This window comes from Leopardus geoffroyi, chromosome B4 (genome assembly GCF_018350155.1).
Source record: "Leopardus geoffroyi isolate Oge1 chromosome B4, O.geoffroyi_Oge1_pat1.0, whole genome shotgun sequence".
In the NCBI taxonomy this organism is placed as follows: domain Eukaryota; kingdom Metazoa; phylum Chordata; class Mammalia; order Carnivora; family Felidae; genus Leopardus; species Leopardus geoffroyi.
Genome location: NC_059341.1, coordinates 133,634,152 through 133,655,701, shown reverse-complemented (window position 1 = coordinate 133,655,701; position 21,550 = coordinate 133,634,152). Strand labels below are relative to the sequence as shown.

The following is a 21,550-nucleotide window of genomic DNA, read 5'->3' as shown; positions in this document are numbered from 1 at the left end:
GATGGTGGCAGAGGCAGAGGGAGGAGTCGCGGCCAGCATCCTGGTTTTCAGGAGGGGCTGGGTGATTGGGGAAGGCCATCTCGGGGTTTGGGATACATGGGGTCTGAGGCGCCAGGTGGGGGAATCCAGCAGCTCTGTCTCAAGGGGCTGGGAGAGGAGGGGCTGAAGCCAGGGGTCCACAGGAGCCAAGGTTCCCTGGGGACCTCTCGGCCCCGGGATCCACAGCTGGGCGGCTAAGCCAGGCCTCGCAGGTGAGGGGTGAGGCTCAGGAGGGGCAGCCCGCTGGTCCAGGGCCCCAGGGTTCAGACGGGTGGAAAGTGGGGGTAAGATCCCTCTCTGGATGACGGCAGGCAGCCGGGAGCCGGGGCCAGGCCTGCTCTCACAGATCCGGGCCCCGCAGCAGGTGTTGGGACCTGCGCTCAGGTACACTCGCTGCACCTGTGCATACGCCTCAGGTTCGCCCCCTCTCCCTGCACCCCCTGCTTCGCCTGCAGGGAGGCAGATGCCCAGGTAGAAAGGCCTTTCGGGGGTGCCCCCGCCTCGAGACACCCAGAGCAGGGAAAGCCTAGTGCTCTGAGCAGGTTGGCAGTCAGCCTGGAGCACCACGTCCGGCTCCCTCGGAGGAACCTGGACGGTGGCAGATTTCGCTCTTATCTCCGAGAGCGGCAGCGGCCACCGGAAAGGGATCACAAGGCAAAAACGGGGGACACGGGGTGAGAGGACAAAAGGTAGCCTTAGCTCACCCCCATTCTTCAGAGTGGGCGGGGCCTCAGAGACGGAGGTGCTGCCCTGAAGGTCACACCCAATGCCCCCATGTCCCTGCCCCGGCCATGCCCCCAGGGAGAGAAAGGATACATGTGGGGGACAAGAGGCCCAGACAAGGCTGGTGGGGATGGGCAGCCCCTCTCGCCACCAGCTTGGCTGTTCTGCTCTCAGCCTGTGGATGTCCAGTCTCCGGACTTCTCTGGGCCTCTTGCCTCATCTTGGAGGGCAGCTGTGACAGTTGCCCATCCCAGGGACCACACCCCAGGCCTGGCATGTTCCCTCCTCCCGGCAAGTACACAGCAATCTGTCCTTTCCTGCTCCTAGGCAGGTGGGTCACCCCCACCCCTGGATCCCAGAGTTCAGGCTTGGCCAACCAGAGCATGGCATCGCCATAGCACATACCCAAGTCAGCTGATGAGATTCCATGGACTTTGCCAGACTGTCAGGGAGAGAAGCTGTCATTCATCTGGGGATGGGTAGACAGGCCCTAAGCCTGGGCTGCTGCTGGCCACTAGGGGAGGAGGAGAGCAAACGTAGAAGGAAGCTGATCCAAGAGGTGAAGAGAGGCTGTGTCCTATTAACATAGTTGGAGCCCTTGATCCAACTATACCTGAAGCCGACACCATCTCTGGGCTTTTTAGCTACTTGAACCACTAAGTCGTTTCTTCTTATTTTTTTGTTTCCCCTCCTTTTTCCTTTTCTCTCTCTCTGGCTCTTCCTTTTATGCTTAACACTCGTTCGAATTGGGTTTTTGTCCTTGCAGCCGAGAGTCCTAATAAGACCCATAATATGAATTCAGTTAACAGTGCCAAAGGTGAGTAGATTACTCCCGCACAGGCCCAGCATCTTAGCTACGGAATCAGCAGGAGAGCCAGGCTCCGCCTCCTCCCCAGCCCAGTAGACCTCAGCCATGGGAGGACCTTTCCATGGGGGCATTTTTTCTAGGTCCCAGACACCCTAAGCCCCACAGCTTGAACATGATGGAGAAAACCTATCACCACCCCACCCCTGGGAACCCCCCCAGCTCGACACCCACCCTGCTACAAAAAGAACAGCACAGACACGTAGAAAATTTCTGAAATAGGCTTCTGGGTTTTTATTCAAAACAACACGGTGGGAGCTGCCACTTGGTTTCTCTATGCCCGGGCCATCTGGGCCAGCAGGGACCAGCGCCGTCAGCAACCAGGAGGGAAGTTCATTCACACCATAGAAACTGTACAGCGACTGGGAGTGCGATAGTCACAGCGGCAGGGCCAGGCTGAGGGCTTCCTGGAGGAGGCGCCCTCCGCCTCCTCTCCAGGCCGCAGCTAAGCTGAGGCTCCACCAGGAACACTGATTATTGCACAAAGACAAAAAAAAAAAAAAAAAAAAAAAGTACGTGTATCTGGGCTGAAGAGCGGCTTCTAAGACCCCAAGCCCTTACACAGCGCAGCAAAGAGGGCCGGAGGTGGCCCTGGACACAGAAGGCTCTAGGGGAAGGATCTGGCGGGAGGACGGGGCAACGGGCTGAAACCGTGCACGCTTCATCCTTTAGGGGGCTGCCAGGCGCAAAGGCGGCCAGGGAGGGGACAGGAAGAGGGTTTGACCACGGCAGGCCACGGCCCCTTCGGGTCTTGGGTCCATCTGTGGGGGTGCCGAGGCTCCCGCCAGCCACCACTCCACAGAGCCCCGCGAGCAGATGGCTTGGGGTGCCGGCACCAAGTTCTCCGCTCTCCCCGGGGCCAGATCTGTGCGACTTAGGGTAAGTTTGTGCTTTTGTGATGAACAGGTCGCAGGATCAGGAGGGCAGAGGGACCATCCAGCCAACCCTTAACCATGTTGGCTTGTCCCAGCCAGGCAATCGCGGCCAATCCCCTAACTCCTGTACACAGGAGCTCACAGGAACAAAGCCAAGCGCCTGGGAATAGCATCTGGAGCCCTCCAGGAAGAAACGCCGTCTCCCGTGACCGCCCCCCCCCCACCCCGGCCACCCTGGTTAACCAGGTTAACCTGGTGACACTGGGGAAGCCACTTCCCCGGTCTGTGTGGAACAGCAGCACACGCGGCTCAGGGCCGCCGTGCGGATTAAAGAAGATGACGCCTGGGCCCCGAAACTGGACGCTGCTGACCAGCACCGGATGCCAACCCTCGACCCCCAGTCTGTCCTCCACTCGGCCTTTCCGGGTCCCACGTCCCTCTTCCAGGTTCCAGCACACGCCCGTCCAGGAACATGTGGACAGGCACGCTGTCTCCCCTCTGGCCGCGATCGCTCAGGGCCAGAGCAGTGCTGGGAGGGAGGGTGAGGCAGAGCTACCTGTGACCCCTTCTGCCCTGGAGGGGCATCCCGTAACAAAACAATCAGCACGGCAAGGGAGGCGGCACAAGGCTCCTGGAGCGGGCAGCTTGGGGGGCGGGCCCGGCCTCCCCCACCAGCTGAGGAGCCGGCAGGAGCAGGTGCAGACAAGACCCCTGGGGTCTACACGCTCCCTGAGCGGGAGGGCCCGGCCGACCCCTCACCCCGGAGGCCGCCATCCTGGGAGGGGCGTTCCTTGCTTGGGCGTCACCTTGGCGGCCCACCGCCCGCGCTTCTGGGTGAGGACGGCAAAGCTCCAGAGGCTCCAGGGCTCACCCTGCGCCACCCCCCACGCCATCTCCGAAGGGAAACGCTTTACAGACCGCAAAGCTCGAGCCACCCATTACCTCCTCCCTGGGCTGCAGCGTCCAGGCCCCAAGTGCCCAGGAGGGACCGGAGCCCACCCAGGCAGCCAACCGCCCAGTACCACTCGCCAGCCTGGCCTGAAGGCAAGTTCTTTAAGGTCAGGGTTTGGGAACGGGGCCCCCTCGGCAGGGCCCAGCAGAAGCCATTGAGGAGATCTCGCGAAGGCGAAGGGCCTGGTTATTGCTGAAGTGCAGTGTCCCCCAAACTTGCAGCCTTCCCCCTCCCCGGGACTCTGCCTGTCTGCAGACGACCTCCTCCACCACACTCCCAATGTCCTTCTTCAAAGTCGCCTTAAATCCACTCGCTTTTGAAAACTTTGCCTTGACCTAAGCAAGGTCTGGAAATCGTGGGTCCAATGTGCTGTTTATTTCCTAATAAATACTGAAATAAATGCGTAACTCTCCAAATAAAAGAAAAAACCACCCATCTGTGAACCCACTTGGGAAGCACTGCTATGGGAAACTTGATCTGTAGCCTGGGAAAGTGGTCGGGACCGGGGAGTGGGGCTGGTCCTAAGGCTAGGCAGGTGCCCCCGCCCCTGCTTAGAATCTTATCAGGTCTGCTTCTCCCTGAACTCCACAGGAGGGGGGCAGAGCTGCTCAGGGGGTCAGCGGGGAGCAGGACCTCTCAGAATGACCATGACCCAAGGTCCGCCTGGAGGGTAAAAGGTAGTTAAGTAACTGTCACTGACTGTCTGAGCCCAGGGGGCCCACAGGGCACCCTGGCCAGCACAGACCAGGCAGGTACTCTTGACCTCCAAGCATCTCATGGTCTGCTTAATACCCTTTCCCCTTCCTCTCTCCTGCAGCCTCCGTGCCTGCCCTCGGCCTTCCTGGGGGCAAAGCCATGGCAGACCCCCACCCCTGGAAGTGCCCACTGGCTGAGCCCCCTGCCCAGCCTTGGAGCTACCCTCCACCCCCACCCCTGCGCTAAGAAATTACAACTATTCACCCCTGATTTTCCTAAAGAAAGACGTCTAACTGGTTGACTAAGAGTGTGCTCTGGGGCATCTACAAAAGACTGTTCACAACAACTAGACAGTCAGGAACAAGACAGACACCCCAATACGTGGGGGGAGGATCTTAGCGGCGTTTCTTCTTTAAAGGAAAAAAAAAACGCACCCTGAATTTCACCTCTTCTTCTGGGCCTGTCTCCCCGGCCATGGGAACTTCAGAGGCCTGAGAGCCTCTCCCAAACTACTCCCAACCCAGGGGAGACACCAGAAATCTCAGCCGTTATCACGCCAGCAGCCCCATCTGCCCTGGGGTAGGTTTGGCCTGGGTCCTAAGCATCAGGCAAAGGCCCTGTCCGGGCGCCGGCCTGCACCCCCCAACTTTAGCACTTTCTGGAAATCATAAGCTCTCAGTAAAAAAAATAAATAAATATATATGTCTGTCTCTCTCTCTATATATGCATATATATATATTATGTATATGCACGGGAAGGACCACAGCTGGGCCACGGCTGGGGCCACCACCGAGCCTCGGCTAACCCAGACCCTGCTCAAGCCCACCCTCTCGGCGGCCTGGCGCTGGCCGGCCCCTGCGCGACCCCCAGCTTGTGGCCGAAGTATTGCTGCCTGCCCCCCTGGCTCCTGAGGTAAAAGAAGGTGAGACGGGGCGTCCGGCCGGGCCCCTGCAGCCTTCATCTCTTCCTCTTGCTGGCGGCCTCCCCCGGCTGCAGCTCTCCCGGGGCGGGCGGCAGCTCGGGCCGCGAGGGGGCCGGGCCCGGCGCGTCCTTGCTGCGGTCGGCGGCCCAGGAGGGGCTCCGGGCCAGGCCGCGGGGCCGCGAGGGGGCGCGTGGGCGGCCGGGGCCGGCGGCCAGGCTGCTGGTGCTGCTGAACCTGCGGGCAGGCGTGAGCCCCGGCGGCGGGGGCGGCGGCCCGAAGAGGGACGTGAGCGACAGGCTGCTGAGGGTCTCCGAGTGCTCGCTGCCCGCGCCCCCGCCGCCCGCGCCGCCCCGGCCGCCCGCGCCCTCCTCGTCCGAGGGGTCCATGGAGTCGTGGTGGGTGCAGCCCGGGCTGGTGGAGCCGCCGCTGCTGTGGCTGCGCTGGTGCGCCCGCAGCCCGCGCAGGGTGAACAGGCCCCGGCCCCGCAGGCTGAGGCGGCGGCGGGCGGCGGGCGACAGGCCGGCCCGCGGGCCCAGTGCGGGGGCCGGGGGCCCCAGGGCGCGCCGGGGACTGTCGCTCAGGGTCAGGCTGTCCTCCAGCGTGGTCTGCAGGCTGCCGGCCGAGCTGCTGCGGCTGGCCTCCAACGACGTGTCGCTCCCCGTGGCCTGCAGGGAGGCAACAGGGGCTGGGGGCCGCGCAGTGTCCCCCAGCCCTGCCCCTCCTCCGGCGGCCTGCCCATCCCAGGGACACAGGCACGTTCAGTCCCTCCCGAGCCTCAGGAACTCCCTCCCGAATATGCCCAGGACCCCACAGCCTCTCCCCTCCACCACCCATCCGCGCTTCTGGGTGGTCCTCAAGGAGGTCACTGGCGATGGCCTCCGACTGGGTTCCCTGCCCCACCAGGCTCCTCCGGTCCTCAGCTGGGAACCAGGGTCATTTTACTCAAATGCAATCACATCGGTCACACCGTCACACAGTAGCCTCAGGGCCCCACCCCACCCCTCTAGGACCTTCCTTCCCACCAATCTCCCCCTTGCCTGCCCCCAGTCCCTAACCCCACCCCCCAGCCCCAGCCCCTGCTGCCTGGAAATCTCTTCCCCAGACACCCACATAGCTCACCCCTCACTGCCTTCCCAGAGCCTTGAAATGCTCCCCGCAGAGCCCCTTCCCGATGCAACATCCTCTCTAGCATGCATCACTCTCAAATCGACTGTCCTTTTTATGCATTTATTTTGGCTTCCCATCTCCCCTCTCGCACCCCTGCAACACAGAAACTAAGCAGTCCACTGTGCAGCCTCCCAGCCTAGCACACAGCCTGGCACAAAGCTGGGGTCAGCGGTGGGACCAGCGCCGTGCCCAGCTCGGCTGCTGTCATACTGTGTGAGCCGGGGCAGCTCCTGCTCCTCCCTGAGCCCTGGCACCCACAGAGCCTGTCCGCTCTGTGCCCTCTGCCTGCCCAGGAGGTGGCCCCGGCTAATGCTGTACAGGAGGTCCCGCAGGCCAGACCTCCCATCCCCCAGATCTGCCCCTCCACCTCCACCTGGACATCAAGGTCACACTCAGATGTTCCCCAGCAGGAGAGCTCCCGGAGATGGGGAGGCGCCCATACCTGCCGGAGGAGGGTGCAGTTGACATTCGGCGACCGCAGGGATGCCCAGGAGCCCTGCAGGGCAATCTTGGGGAGCGTCCCAGCGCCAGCCACCTTCTCCTGCCCTTTCTGGCTGGCAGACACAGCAGGGTGGAAGAACTCCGCAGGCATGGGCAGGAGCGGGCTGGAGGCATCCGGGGAGAAGGGAGTCGGGGGTGCAGCTGGGGAAGGAGGAGAGGAGTGGGGGGAGAGGGCTCAGGCTGGTGGGTCCCTGGACGCTGGGTTCTAGGCCCGCAGGCAGAGAGGGCTTCCTAACAAAATGACTGTGAGACCGCGGGTAAGTCTCCCTCTCTGAGAGTTGGTGTCTCCACTGCGAAATCCCTGTGACTCCTGGCACGCGCAAAAGCAAGCTTTTGGAGCCAGCGGACCCAGGCCCCAGGCCCCCTGGTTTCCTTCCTCTGCGAAACAGGGACCACAGGCCTACTTGAAGGGGTGGAGAGAAGGCTGTAAGAACAAGAACCAGCTGTGGGGCTCCCAGCCCGGGACCAGGTACACGGCAGATGCCTGCTATGATCAGCCACCCTCTGAGGGTCTGGACACCCCATGGGGTCCAGCCAAACCTGGGGACCCCTCTGGGAGGGCGGGCAGGGTGGGCACTGCACTGGATGGGCAGAGCAGACGGAATGCTGCTGGACCTGTCTAGTCTGCTCTGCTGGGGATGGAGAGGGGCAAGGAGAGGGTGAGAGGAGGGCTGGGGCAGACCTGGGGCAGAGCCAAGGTGGCTACACAGCTTGAATGCCCCCAGCCGGGGGAGGAGGGGTTCCTATTCTATATCATCTTATTATTTAGGGAACACACAAATGAATGATTAACTAAAGGGGGTGGGATTTCATTCAATCGGAATGGCTCTTGGGTCCTGTGCCCTGACTTCTGGTCCAGGAAGCCTGGGGTCTGGGGTCTTGGTACCTCAACCACCAAGGTTGGCTTTAGGGAGAGTCCTTGGAAAAGTCACTCCACCCCCAGCTCCCAGAAGGCACTCCATGCCAGGCCTTCCAGAAAAGTACTTGGGGTGGGCCCAGGGTCTTGGGAGTCTCTCTTCTGCTGAGCTCCTCTCTCTGCCCTCTTCCCCAGCCAGTGCTGGGGAACCAGATTCCCATCACCCTCCAAGGGGACTAGAGGTGAAGGTGAACCCGAACGATGAACAGATGAACTCGGTCCTCTCCTCGTGCCCACAGCCCAGCCAGAAGCTCAAAGCACAAACACAGGATGCTGAAGGTAGGGCCAAAGGATACATTTCAGGACACTTTACAAAAGGGCTACGGAGGCCATGAGGCTTTCTGTTGTTCAACATCTCCTTCTGTGAGATCTGTGGGACAAACACCTCTCAATTTCAGCTCTAGAAAATCACTATGACAATTTGGCGTAATTTTGGATAATTTTCCTTCTGTTTAATGAGAGCTTTGTGTGACCTGTTTCCCTTTTCACCACAGCTCCTAGGAGCTCACCATGAATCTCCTGGGCTTCTGGTATAATTGCTAACTCACCTCTCTGTATTATTGATCTTTTGTCATGGTTACCTCAGACCTGAGTTTACTGTCAAGTACCCGTCCGGTTCTTCCTGGACTCAATATATTATAAGTCTGGGCAAAGACACTAAGGAAAGCAGTCAGCCAGCCCCTCTGAAGCAGTCGCCGGAGCCTGGGGCCGCGGGGAGCTGGTGGGGGGCCCCACCCTCACCTCGGCCGCTCTCATGTTTCAGCCAGGACCGGACGGGGTTGGATGGGACAGTCTCCCTCTCCCACAGGAAGTTCTCAGGATCCGACGAGACGGCCGTGTTGGACAAGGGGAAGAAGCATTCGCCCCCCTCTCCTCCGTGCACGGGCTCAGGGGCATCCGGCTCCCCCTACAGGAAAGGGAGGGAGACGGCTCAGGGTGGTGGAGAAGGGGACAGAGGCCGAGCCTGCCCCCTTTGGTGGGTGTTTGGTTTGGTGCCTTTACGCCTCTGCTCCATGGCCCGATGCTCGGGCCGCTCTCACTGCCCGAGATGGCCTTCTCCTCGCCTCTTCCACCTGCCCGCAATCGTCATCTTCTAAAACCCGGTGAAAGGGCCCCACTTCCAGGAAGCCCTCCCTGGTGTTCCAAGCAGGATGCAGTTTCCTGCTCCCTCGCTCCTTTCTTGACCTCGAGACCCCAAGGGTCCTCCTTGTCTCTGTAGCCGAGTGCCTGGTACAGACCTGGGCCCCGTGTAGAAGTCAAGTGCAGGTTGGTGAAGGGATCAGAAGACAGGTGGAGCACTGCGGGGCCTCCCTGTGAGCACGATCTCTCGGACAGGTCCCTTCGCCTCCACATCCATAAATGACAGAGTAACCCCTCCTTCCTGGCTGTGGCGCCCGGAAGCTGCCTGGCAGTCCTTCCGGCACTCCCTAGGCCTTTCCTCAGCCCTGCAGGCAAGGTGACCCCTGCCCAACAAGCTCCTCCAGAGCTGCCTCAGTGCCCCCTTCCAAGGCAGATGGACCCCCCATGACTTCCTCTATGAGTCCAGAACAAAACCAGACTACACCCACCAAAGGCCAACCAGGCCCCAGAAATGGTGACCCTGACATCCTGTGTAGGGGAGAAGCACAGGGGTGTGGGGAGATGCAGGAAGGGGCTGGGTGGCTGTGGGGGCTGCAGGAGTTGTCAGCTGTTACGGAGGGGAGGGAGGGTGCAGGGAGGGAGGGAACTAGAAGGTGGAGCTGATGGACGATGGCCCTGGGGACAGTGGTGCCAAACCCAGTCTGCCCTGGGGGCCTAGGGGAAAGAGCTCTCTCGGGCAGGGCCACTGCACCCCTACCTCAGGCCAGGCAGTGCCCCTCCCCCTCCACAATTCTCTTACATCCCAGCCTCGAGGTCACAAGCCCAGCAGCAGACCCCTCCTGCCTGAGTCTGCAAGATGAACCCAGTGGCCCTTCCGGCTCTCCAGGCCTCCTCGGACCGCCGATCTCAGGGGCAGAAGCTGGGTACCGGCCCCAGGGCTGGCCTCCCTGTTCTGCCGTTGCAGCTGTGTGGGGTGCGCAAGCCGCCTCACTCCTCGGAGCCCCCATTTACTCAAGTGCGAAACGGGGCCAATCCCCAATACCAAGAATCGGGAGACAAAACCTGAGTGTAAGCGTCTGACACACAGTAGGTGCTCGCATCTGGTCCCACTCCCCTCCGTTCTCTGCGGCCTTGAGCCCCTACGCCCCATGGGTTTGTCCTGCTTGGAACAACTCCCATTAAATGAATAACAAATATCCAAATAGGGGCGCCTGGGTGGCTCAGTCGGTTGAGCCTCCGACTTCGGCTCAGGTCATGATCTCGCGGTTTGTGGGTTCGAGCCCCGTGTCGGGCTCTGTGCTGACAGCTCAGAGCCCAGAGCCTGCTTCGGATTCTGTGTCTCCTCCTCTCTCTGCCCCTCCCTCACTTGTGCTCTCTCTCTCTCTCTCTCTCTCTCTCTCTGTCTCTCAAAAATAAATAAATGTAAAAAATAAATAAATAAAAAATATCCAAAGAAACGAGCAGTGGCTGAGGCCACTGACTGCCATGACTGGGGCCCTAGCTGGGCCTGTTGCTGTGTGACTTCAGATAAATCACTCCACCTCTCTGAGTCCCACTGCCCTCATCTGACCCACCAGAGATGGGGGCCCACCACACAGCAGGTGCAGCGTAAATGGTACACTGGGAAGCAGCAGTGTCCTGGCCGGCCAGGCAGAGGCCCCGCGGGACCACTCACCCTGCTGTCTTTGGGGCCGAGTGGGCAGGCCGTGGGGCCCTCCAGACTCAGGTCATCACCCAGCAGGATGGAGGAGGACTTGTCTGAGTTCAGGGAGAAGGCCTCCGTCTCGGCCAGCTGCACCTGTGGGGAGGGGCGGCGGCCTCAGTGCGTCCCTGGGGCAGGGATGGGGCAGGTGCGGTCCTCCGGAAAGACACGGGCAGGTGGTTAGGGGTGCAGAGACCTGCTGAGCGTGGGCGCTATGCCACCACGCTCAGGGAGCCCGGTCCGGGCAGGGGGTGGGGGTCAACACGATGGCATCACAACCGGCAACGTGCCAGGTCTGGGCTGGGCCCAAGGGCGGGCTTGTTGCCGTGGGCTGCAAATGCTACAGCTGGCCCACTTGCCCCCAGACCCAGTGCCCCTCGAAGCTGGCCGGCGTTGGCCAAGTGGGCCCAGGCTGTTCCCTCGGGTTGGCCCCCACCGCCAGGCGCCAGCTCCCTCCGAGGCCGCCCTCACCTCTTGCTTGTCGTGGTGACACTTTTCGCAGCCGGCCGGCGAGGAGTAGTGATGGAAGATGGAACCGGACAGGTTGTCAATGATGGTCAGCTCCCCCTCCAAGGAGTCCTTGATGATTAAAGAGACGCTGTCCAGCCACAGGTTCTCCTAGGCGGACGGGGACGGGGTGGGGACAGGCGGGATTATCGGCCGGGTCCGGGGACTGTGGGGTGGGCGAGGCTCGGCCGCCCTCCCGGTTCTCTGCGCCCGTGGCCTGGGCCCGACCCCCTCGTCACAGGGTCGCCCCTTCGGCGGGGCAGAGCAGGCCGGGGCCCAATCGCCCGAGGTCTCTGCCTGAGGCCTCGGAGGCCCAGCTGCCCCTCCAGCCCCGCGGTGCCGCCCTCGGCGACCCTCGCGCCCTCTCCACCCCTGCCCACCTGGGCCGGAGAGTAGCAGCGCCGGCACAGGCGGCCCTCGGCGTCACCCCCGCCGCCCGGCCCGCCCGGGCCTCGGCCAGGCGCCCCCGGGGAGCTGGTGGGCGGCCGCGGGCTGGGACCCAGGCCGTGGGCCATCTCGAGCTCCAGCTCGGCGTCCAGCTCGGCGTCCTCCTGGGCCTCCTTGTTGCTGTCGTCCAGGTGCTTCATGAGCACGGCCACCACCACGTTGATGAGCACGAACTGGGCCGTGAGCACGAAGCTGACGAAGTACAGCGGTGACACAAACTGCAGGCTGCTCAGGCAGCTGCGCTCATCGTGGGTGCAGTCCCGCAGCGTGTCCTGCGGCGGGTGAGGGCCAGTGAGGGCCGGTGAGGAGCCGGGGCCCCATCCCCTCCCTCCTGCGCCGGGTGAGGGGCGGGTGAGGCCCTGGGGCCCCATCCCCGCCCTCCACGAGCCCCTCCCTGCCCAGCCCAGGCCAGACTGGGGCCACAGCCAGAGAGTCTCTGCCAGGTGAGGAGCAGCGCCAGGGCCTGGACCCAGGAGGAGCGAGGCCTGCAGCCCCAGCCCCGGGCTATGGGCCCCAAGTCCTGGCCTCGGGCAGAGTCGTGTCCCCTAGACTCGGAGCACCGATCCCGGAGCGGCAGTTAGGAGCTGACAGAACGCGTCCTGGGCTCATCGCCAGCTCGCTGAGCTTTAGAGCCCCAGGCGGGTCCCTCTGCCTTCCTGTGCCCGGCACTCCCCTCCCGCGTGCGGTGGGGCGCGGGGCAGGCAGGGGTCCCAGGAGCGAGCGCTGTCAGGAGCCTTGCTCCCAGAACCCAGACTGGTTTCTGTCTCCCCACGGGTACCTTCATGATCCCATTCCAGTTGTCGCCGGTCGAGACCTGGAAGAGTGTGAGGAAGGCCATGCCGAAGTTCTCGAAGGTAGCATGCCGGCTCATGCCCTCGCATGGGTTCTCATCATTGCAGACTGAGAGAAGAGAGGAGGTCAGCCCTGTCTCACTGCAGAGTCCCCTGCCTGGCCCACCCTGTACCCGGGCCTCCCGGCCCCGTCTCGGAATCCCCGATCCTCGGAAGCGCGTGTGGACCGTGCCCAGCCCGCAGATGGAGAAACCGAGGCTCAGGGAGGGCTCACACAAGCTGGCACTCAGACTCCGGTGAGCCTGGCTCCCCGCCCCCTCCCCCCACTCATATATCAGGTCCTCAGAGAGAGGATGCAGGGGTGAGGGCCAGCCCCCAAGGGAGCATCGCTTTCTGAAACCAGCCCTGTGCAGGGCTGGGTCGGCATGGACTATGTTGCCCTCGGCCTGTGCCCTGCCCGCGCTGCTCTCCAAGTCAGGGGTCTGCTGCAGAGGCCTGGAGGGTGCAGATGGATCCAGGCTAGCACCTCTCAAAGGCTACTACCCGTCCCCGGGGGAGGGTGTAGATGGCTGAGGGTCACCTCAGGAGGGGGCATCTCCCCACCACCGAGACCCTGATGTGACGCTTTGCGGGTGTCTCAGGCCTCACCACCCTGCCAAGGCCCTCCTCCAGGCCTGTTCCGCCCCACGCCACCCCCCACCCCTCCCCCACCAGCCCAGGTCTGCTTCCGGAGTCACTCACCCAGCTTCCCGAAGAGCTCCACGCCGAGGGCGGCGTAGATAAAGAAAAGCAGCATGAAGAGAAGGCCCAGGTTGCCCACCTGTGGGGAGAGCAGGCGGGGCGGGGCCGGCCTGAGGGTCAGGCTCCAGTGCCCACGTCTGCCACCCCGCAGTGACCTCCCCGGGGGAGGCCGGGTCCCACATGGGGCACAGAATAGTAACAAAACGCTGTGCAGCCTTTCCCGTGGGCGGCTGGTTCAAGCGCCTCGCATTCATCGGCTCGTTCACTCCACACGACCATCCGTGAGCTACGTTTTACTCCATTCTTAAGACAGAGTCGTACTGAGTGGTGAAGTGACTTGCCCAAGGTCACACAGCTAGTAAGTGGCAGGACTGGGATCCAAACCCAGCAGGCTGACCGCAGGCTCACAGCTGCCCCACACCTGTGTGTGGTGGGTACCGTCCCCTGCCTGAATGCAGAGAGGGAGGCAGGGAAGTCTCGGCAACAGGCTGCCTCCTCCCCGAAGCCCTCCTGGGTCCCTCCAGTCTGACAGTGTGCGTGTAACCGGGGGACCCGTGTCCCTGTCCTCTGCTGGTCTGAGAAGTCCTTGAGAGCAGGGACATGGCTGGATTAAGTCGCATCTGCCGCCTCAGGCCAGCACGGGGCCTGGCCGTGGAGAGAAGTGCACACAGGAGTCGTGCAGGATTGTGAGCCCCAGAAGCTTCCTGCAAACCCAGCCACCCCCATCCCACAGCTCCTGTGGGAACAAAACGTCCCAGATGACAAACCTATTTCAAATCTATCCATACACCGGAGACCGCCTTTAGCTCAGCCAATGGTTAAGACAAGGCTTGAACATACTCTTGCCCTGGAAATGGAATACCTCCTAGAGCCCTCAGAAGGCCTGCACGAACAGAATCAGAAGGGGTTTGCGTCAATTGCTACAGGGTAAACACGTTAGCCACAAACTCCTATCGTTCCTCTGCTCCAGAGGAGGATTTCCTCCTGAGCTGCTCTACAATCCTGCCAATTGTGTCCGACTAATTAAAAGACGCCCTATTCGTTAACGGTACGAGCACTTCTTCAGCAGCTACAAAGCAAGGCACTGGGCACGGCCCTGGCCCTCGGGTCAGCCTCCCTCCCTACGCAGGCCCAGGTGAGCCGCGCTTCTGAACCAGGACGGACGTCGCCTTCCCCATCAAGCCCTCCCTCCACCTCCAGCATCTCCCTGTGCTTGCACGGCTGCGGCAGCCTTCTCACTGGCCTCCCTGCCCCCAGCCTCTCCGGCAACCCACTCGCCTCACGGTCAGTAGAGCAACCTTCTAAAAGGCAGCTCTGCCTGAGGCCTCCCTTGTCCAGAACCTCTCGTGATGCCCACTGCCCACAGGGTGAAGTCCAAGTTTGCTGTCCTGGCATCGAAGCCCTTTGTGACCTAGCCCTGTGGGCCCCTTCCCGGCCTAACCTTCCAACCCCAGACTCCAGCCACACAGAAATCAGATTCCACGTGCACAGTCTGTTCCCTCTGCAGGGAGAACCCTCCCTCTGCCTTTGCCTGGTAAATGCCTCTGCCCCACCCCTCAAAGCCCAGGTCACAAGTCACCTCCTCTGAGAAGCCTTCCTTGTTGCCTCCTCCCTCTGCATCGGGCGGGGCTTGGTGGGAAGTGTCATTTTCATACCACTCTATATAGAATGGAGGAGGAAAGGTGCGACGACGTCCACATGACAGCTAACAGATTATGGGGGATTAAGGTGCTGATGTAATTCTAATTACTATTATGTTTCCTACTTGAAGCTGGGTCCTCCTGGGCATCTCCGTGTGCCCTGTGCAAGCTCAAGGTTGCCTAGGGGTCAGGGCATCAGAAAGGCAGAGGAGGAAGGCATAAGGGAGCCAGGGAGGCTGGGGCCTCACGCTCCCCACCCCCACCCCTAGGGAATCTTACAGGGCGCCTCCTATAACCCAAGTCCTGAGCCCTGCTTGATGAGCTTTGACAACACCCCTCGAGATAAGCACTGTTATTATTCCCACTTGACAGGCAAAGAAACCGAGGCGTGAGAAGTTAAGTCGCGTGCCCCTGGTCTCAGAGGACTAGGCCTTGATAAGAGGCAAGGTGGCTTGAGTCTGGGCTCCAACCCACCTCCTGTCTGCACACCCCCCACCAAGCCCAGCTCACCCCCACCTCCCATGTGCCAACACCCTCTGAAGACATTTCCTGTCAAGAAAAACCACGTCTCTTTGAGTGCACGCCCCGCTTGCTTTCCAGCCAGACCCAACGCGACGGCCCGTGCGGCCGTCCCTTTGTAAGCAGGCTGCTGGGATGCTCACACCAAACGAGAATGGAACTCGCTAGCACCCACGGCCCAGGTCCCTGAGAGAGCCCGCTCTTCCTCCACCTTCCCAGGGTGGCTAATCTTTCACCCTCATTTTTATCGCGCAGTATTCGTGCCCTTTAAAACGCCTAAAATTCCTGAAGACTAGATGAGTCACAGTGAATAAACGAATGTGCCTGAGGCTCACCTCAGAGCAGGTCACCCTGAGGGGAGGGGGGGGGGGGAGGGGACGACTGGGACTGCAGAATTCCCAGGAGAATGAAAACTGCACCCTCTGTGGCCCTGATCCTCTCCCCCTTCCACTGAGCAATGGGATGCGGGTGGGGGGACTTGCCTCCGTCCTAGGGTTTCCACCCAGGTCAAGGTCTCACGACGTCCCCCCCAAACATGTCCTTTCTGAACCCCCCCCCCCATTCACATCACCACCTCCTTCTGCCAAGCCACTCTATAAGGTCAAGCTCAAAGTCCCCTGACGCCTTCCCTGACTTCCCCCATGGAGCATCAGGACCCCCATCCCTCTCTCCCACCACTTAGTAGGCCTCCCTACATTGCCCTGCGGCATCTGTCCTTCCCGGTAGTCTGTCCTTCCCACTCCCGAAGGCAAAATATGGCTCCTGAGAGCCCAGCTCAGCGCCAAGAACAGAGCAGGCCTTGGCGAGCACCTGAAGTCAGGAAGACAGGGGCAGAAGGGACCCTTTCCATCTCCCACAGCCCCTGCCTCACACTGCCTCTCGGGAGACAGGATTCTGCCAGGGCTCCAGGCGGGTTGGAGGAGAAGGAAGTGGAGGCCGGAGTGACACCAGTGAGAGCCAGGCGGGCTGCCAGGAGGAGTGGCTCTTACCTGGGGCAGAGCTTGCACCACGGTGTCCAGCAGGGCCCGCATCCCCGTGGCCATCTTCAACAGCTTCAGCACTGCGGGCGAGACCCAGCCCGGCCCACTCAGCCCCGGCCAGTGGCGATGTGCGTGTGCACGTGTGTACGTGTGTAAATGAGGCAGCAGAGTGAAAAGTGGAGGCGCACGTGAGCAAAGGGGACGGCTCTGTGACGCCACGCTGGAAGAACGTGGGTGCCGCTGCACGAGGGGTGCGCAAAGACACGCGGGCACAAGGCGTGGACGTCGGTGTGAAAACGTCCCAGGAGAAGGAGGGCACGCGCAGTGGGAACAAAGTGTGTCAGCGAGCACGAAATTCACCGAGGTGAGAGAAAAGCAACCAATGGGCGCCCACATTTCTCCCTTCCCTCTGGCTGAAGAGGGCTCCGGTGTGAGGTGCTGAATTTCTCTGCGCCCCTCCCCACCTCGGACCCTGGAGGCCACAAGCTGTGGCAGGTGGAAAAGCAAGAGGCACCCGGGCCAGGGCTGAGGCAGGAGCTTCTTGAAAGAAGTGGAGGGACAGCCTTGGGGTGAGGTGCGGGGGCCGCCGGGGGAAGCCAGGGTTTTAAGAAGCATAGAGGCCTGGGGGGTCCCAGCCAGTGCTGGACACATGCCCACGAGGAACTAGAACTGCATCCCGGAATCTTCCCAGCCGCCCCGGGTTCCTCTCATCCCAGCCTGAGACTGGTCTGCACGGGTCACGGTGTTATGAGGAGGTGCGGGTGCAGTGAGCGGTCTGTGGACAAGGATGCATGTGTGCACACGGGGGCAAGTGTGTGCCTGGTGTGTGCTCCCCCTGGCTGCCGTTCTTCTCCCTGCTCTGCAGCCCATTACCCACCCACGCCCCACTCCCTGCCTGTCCCCAACCAACTCCTGGGAGTCCCAGCCTGCCCCCACCCATCCCCACCCCATCACCCTCGCCCCTCACCCCGAGCGATGCGCAGAACCCGCATGATGCGGATGATGGTGGGGTTGATGGGCAGTGCCGCGTTGATCTCAATCTCCTCCAGCGTGATGCCCATGACCGACAGCAGCACAATGGCCAGGTCCAGCTGGTTCCACCTGCTCAGCCGGGCAGAGGAAGGCAGGAGTGGGAGGCAGGGTGAGGGGCACTCTGGTTTAGAAATGCCTGGGTTGGGAGGAGGAACTTCCCAGCTCTCCACCCTCCTGCTGTGGCCCACGGGGATGTGTGGCCACCCTCCCTACTAGCCCCACCAGACCCCACTGGGTCTGGCTCCCTCTCTGCCCCCCACAACCTCCAATCCCTCAGGCCAGAGGCTGACCGGGCTAAATAAACAGCTCTGGCATTCTGCCGGGGAGGAGGAATGAGCTATGACTTCTAGATCTGAATCTTGAGCCAGATGCTTCCTCCGTGCGGCCTTGGGCTAATCCATCAACTTCTTTTTTTTTTTTTTTTAATTTTTTTTTTTTTTCAACGTTTATTTATTTTTGGGACAGAGAAAGACAGAGCACGAACAGGGGAGGGGCAGAGAGAGAGGGAGACACAGAATCGGAAACAGGCTCCAGGCTCTGAGCCATCAGCCCAGAGCCCGACGCGGGGCTCGAACTCACGGACCGCAAGATCGTGACCTGGCTGAAGTCGGACGCTTAACCGACTGCGCCACCCAGGCGCCCCTCCATCAACTTCTATGAACCTCATTTGTTCCCTCCGAAAAGAAGGACTAGTGTGAGGTATGCCCTGCTCTGCCGGTAGGTTGTGGAGAACCCATGAGAGATGAGCTGAAGAGACTTGGGAGAATGCCCTGCAACCATCAGGAAGAACCATAATCGCTTCCTGTTCAGGGCTGTAGGCAGCACCTGGGGGCCGCCGGCCATCAGTGCCCAGACACTGATTGGTTCCCCTCCTCTGGCTGCTCCAGGCTTCCCCAGGGGTCAGGACTGCTCCCCCATCCTGCGGCCTACTCAGTGCTGCCACCCCGGCCCAGCCAAGCCACTCACCGGTCCTTGAAGAAGCGCCTCAGCCCAAACGCCACCAGCTTCAGCACAGCCTCCAGCACAAACACAGTGGTGAACATGTAGTTGCAATACTTGAGGGCTGTCTCCAGGGACTATGGGGGGCAGGGGGAGGGGGCAAAGAGAAGCATGATCCAAACCCCAGGATCTCCCACTACCTTCTTCCACTCAGAAAGCCTCTCTGCCTTGGGGCACCTGGGTGGCTCAGTTGGTTAAACATCGGACTCTTGATTTCGGCTCAGGTCATAACCTCGCAGTTTGTGAGATCGAGCCCCAAGTCAGGCTCCATGTGCTGACAGCTCGGACGGAACCAGCTGGGGATCCTGGCTCTCTCTCTCTGCCCCTCCCCCACTCATGCTTCTTTCTCAAAATAAATCAACTAACTTAAAAATAAAGTCTCTGCCTTTTAAGGAGAGAATTTAGTCCACTCACATTTAGTGAAATGGTTTATAGATCTCCTTTTATTCCCCCCACTTTAATTAATGTGGACTATTGATTTTACATTGCTGTTTCTTCTTTCTGATTTCTGCTGGTCTGGTCCAATTACCCCTCTCTGGAGACAGTATGAGATAATGGTTAAGGGTCATGGTTAAGAACCAGATTGCTTAGATACGAATCCTGGCCTGGCACATATTACCTATTTACTATGTGACCTTGGACAAGTCACTTGATCTTTCTGGGATTTAGGTTCCAAATCTGCAAACGAGGGACGATAATAGTACCTACCTCAAAAAGTTACCGTGCAAATTAAATGAGGTAATAGTCCAGTGCTGGGCCCATAAGAAATACTTGGTATTATTATTCTACTTCTTCATGTTAATTTGGAAGTTCTACAATTGCTCTTCGTTCTGCCAATGGCTGCCTTCCTTTCCCCTGCACTTATAATATACCTTTCCTGTCATTTAAAGTAAGATAGGAATTTCTCACATGGAAGTTCCGCTTCACCCTTCCTCCGTCCGGCTCCAGTAAGGTGAGGCTTTTAAAATGCACTTGCCCTTACGTGCTCCTCATGGGGCCCTCACAAACACTGCTGGGAACTAGTTGGGAACTGGGCATCCTCTCCCATGCTGGTGCTTGCCTCCGATGGTCCTGCCACCTGGAAGGCCCCTCCCTCAGGCTCCATGTGCCCCTGTAGTAGTGGAGGCCACGTAGTAGGCCCTGAATGCAAACCCAAGTTCTAATCCTGGCGCTACTGCTTACAGGCTGAGTTATTTGGGTTCTGAGCCTCAGTTTCTCCATCTACAAAATGAGATGAAAGAGAGAAAGGCCCCTCCCCCATCTTGGGCCGCTGTGAGCATTAAAGTTCATGTTCGTAGTGTGTTTTGCAGACACACCGAATACACCACTGTCACTGAGACCCATGTTCAAGGCAGGGCCCAGATGTCACCTCCCCGCTCCCCGGGAACAAGTGACATTTCCTTTTCTCTCATTTGTCCCACCAGGCCCTGAGCGCCCTGGGCACAGGGCCCCAAATGGGGGTGCTGCTCAGACCCTTCTGCCTCACCGTGGTCCCGGGTCCTACTGAGGACCCAACCCTCCCGTGTCACCTCAGGCTGGGGCTGGGGCTGGGGCTCACCGTGGGCTGGTTGTAGTGCTCCAGGGACATGGTGACCACATTGAGGCAGATGATGAAGGTGATGAAGATGTCCAGGTAGTGGCTGGTACACATGGAGTGGATGAGCAGCCGGGTGGGACAATAGGTGGCATAGTAGGGCAGACGCTGGGCCTCTGCAGGGGGATGCGGGGCGGGGGGGGGAGTGGCACAGACCACAGAGGGTTGGGGCCCAGGTAGGGAAACAGAGCACAAGAGGGAACAGCAAAGAGGAGGGAGGAAGCAAGGGGAGAGACGTGAGAACACCCCGGGACTTGAGAGTCAGACTCAGGTCTCCTCCGCCCAGCCAGGGGGCCACAAGGCAAAGGGGTAGGAGGTAGGGGAAGGCAGCGAGGAGGGCGGGACAGTGACCGTCCCTATCTACCCCAAACATGCCCGCGGGGCACACAAGGGCTCCGGGTCTGCTGCTGCAGGGGTCCCACAGCTCAGGGCTAGGCGTCCGGGCCTTTGCCCTCTGCTGGGCTGAGCCACTGGGGAGTCGCCGGTGGACTCCGCGTGGACACCGACAGCGGACGGGGTCACCCAAACAGGCGGATGCGGAAAGAAGGGGCAGGGCCAGGGGCACAGAGTCTACCCTCCGTTCCCTTCCTGCTCCCAGGGTGAGACCCAGGCCTCGGCCGCCGCACCGCAGGGACCAGGGGCGCAGGCGGAGGAGGCCTGGGCCCCGGCCGGCCCGCCCCGGGCGGCCACCCACTCACTCCGGCGCTTCTTCTCCAGGCGCCGCAGCCGCTTCTCCTCGCGCCGCCGCGCCTCCTCGGCCTCCTGGTGCTGCCGGCACTTGTGGAAGTTCTCCACCACGACGCCCACGAACATGTTGAGCACGAAGAAGCTGACGATGAGCAGGAAGGAGATGAAGTAGAGCAGCATCCAGGGGTTGTGGTTGGGCACCGGCTGCGGGGAGCAGACGGGGCTGAGGCAGGTGATGGGGCGGCGCGGGGCGCGGCGCTCTGCAGAGGCTCGGGAAGCCCCCCCGCCAGCAGACCCTGGCTCCGACACCCTCACGGACTCCCACCGGCCCCGGGCGAAACCCCGGCCCCTGCCCTGGCTCGCGCAGGGGCGCCTCCCGACCTCACTGCCCTACTTACACCCTCCACCACCTCCTGCCCTCGACGCTCAGTTCCCCAAACACGCCTCGGGCCTGCCCCTGCCTGCTGCTGCAGCCCCCCCTCTTCCTCCTCCTGCCCTTGGTTCTACCCGCACAAGGCCCTGACCCTCCGCGCACAAGCCAGCCGGGAGCGCTATCCTTGCACGGCAGGGGGATTCGCTGAAGCAAAGGGAACAATGCCTTCCGCTGCCCAAGAGCAGCCTGACGGTGGATGACCCGGGCGAGGACGGTGTGGGCTGGGCCGCGGCGGGGCCGTGGGTTCTGCCGATTCCAGTTTCGGGCAGCTGGGCCCCAAAGACACCGCATCCCTCTCCCCCCGCCGCCCCCGGCCCTAACCCACACGCACCTGCTGGTCCACAGCGACAGCATCCAGTCCGTTGTACATGATGTTCACCCAGCCATCCTTGGAGGCCAGGACAAAGAGGGACATCAGGGCCTGGAAGACACGGGAAGGGGAGGGCATGGGGGGGGGGGGTAGGTGCAGACAGCTCAGGCGGCTCTGCCCCATCCCCCAGGAGGCACAGAGACAAAGAGGCCTTCCCCGAGGATGCCAACAAACCCTTCCTGAGCATCTACTATGTGCCTGCCATCTACCCGGCAGGCACTGGTGCAGGTGGATGAGGGCTAGACCAGGAGTCCTGGGTTCAGTCCCGAAATTAATTCAAGAAAACTCATGTGCCCTTTTCCCCACCCACAGAACGCCACTAATACTTAAGTGCCTGCCTGCCAGGTCTGCTGGGAGGGGCAGCTGGAACTT

At 61.2% G+C, this 21,550-nt stretch overlaps 1 protein-coding gene across 2 annotated transcripts in view; it reads right to left on the bottom strand.

Annotated features, from left to right (window-relative positions):
* Window positions 1–1,834: 1,834 nt before the first annotated feature.
* The window catches only part of CACNA1I (calcium voltage-gated channel subunit alpha1 I), a 117,235-nt gene continuing 97,519 nt past the window's right edge, over window positions 1,835–21,550 (bottom strand). Inside the window, exons 24-37 of one of the 2 annotated variants that reach the window (XM_045465897.1) lie at window positions 21,140–21,229; window positions 20,387–20,579; window positions 19,653–19,804; window positions 18,062–18,171; window positions 17,031–17,164; window positions 16,073–16,143; window positions 12,925–13,003; window positions 12,171–12,292; window positions 11,326–11,664; window positions 10,910–11,056; window positions 10,412–10,534; window positions 8,398–8,563; window positions 6,682–6,881; window positions 1,835–5,737 (exon numbers count right to left, since the gene is read on the bottom strand). In XM_045465897.1, coding sequence (XP_045321853.1) covers window positions 5,108–5,737; window positions 6,682–6,881; window positions 8,398–8,563; window positions 10,412–10,534; window positions 10,910–11,056; window positions 11,326–11,664; window positions 12,171–12,292; window positions 12,925–13,003; window positions 16,073–16,143; window positions 17,031–17,164; window positions 18,062–18,171; window positions 19,653–19,804; window positions 20,387–20,579; window positions 21,140–21,229 — 2,556 coding nt within the window. In that variant the 3' untranslated portion in view covers window positions 1,835–5,107. The remainder of the gene's footprint in view (window positions 5,738–6,681; window positions 6,882–8,397; window positions 8,564–10,411; window positions 10,535–10,909; window positions 11,057–11,325; window positions 11,665–12,170; window positions 12,293–12,924; window positions 13,004–16,072; window positions 16,144–17,030; window positions 17,165–18,061; window positions 18,172–19,652; window positions 19,805–20,386; window positions 20,580–21,139; window positions 21,230–21,550) is intronic. The other variant, XM_045465898.1, reaches the window with a different exon arrangement.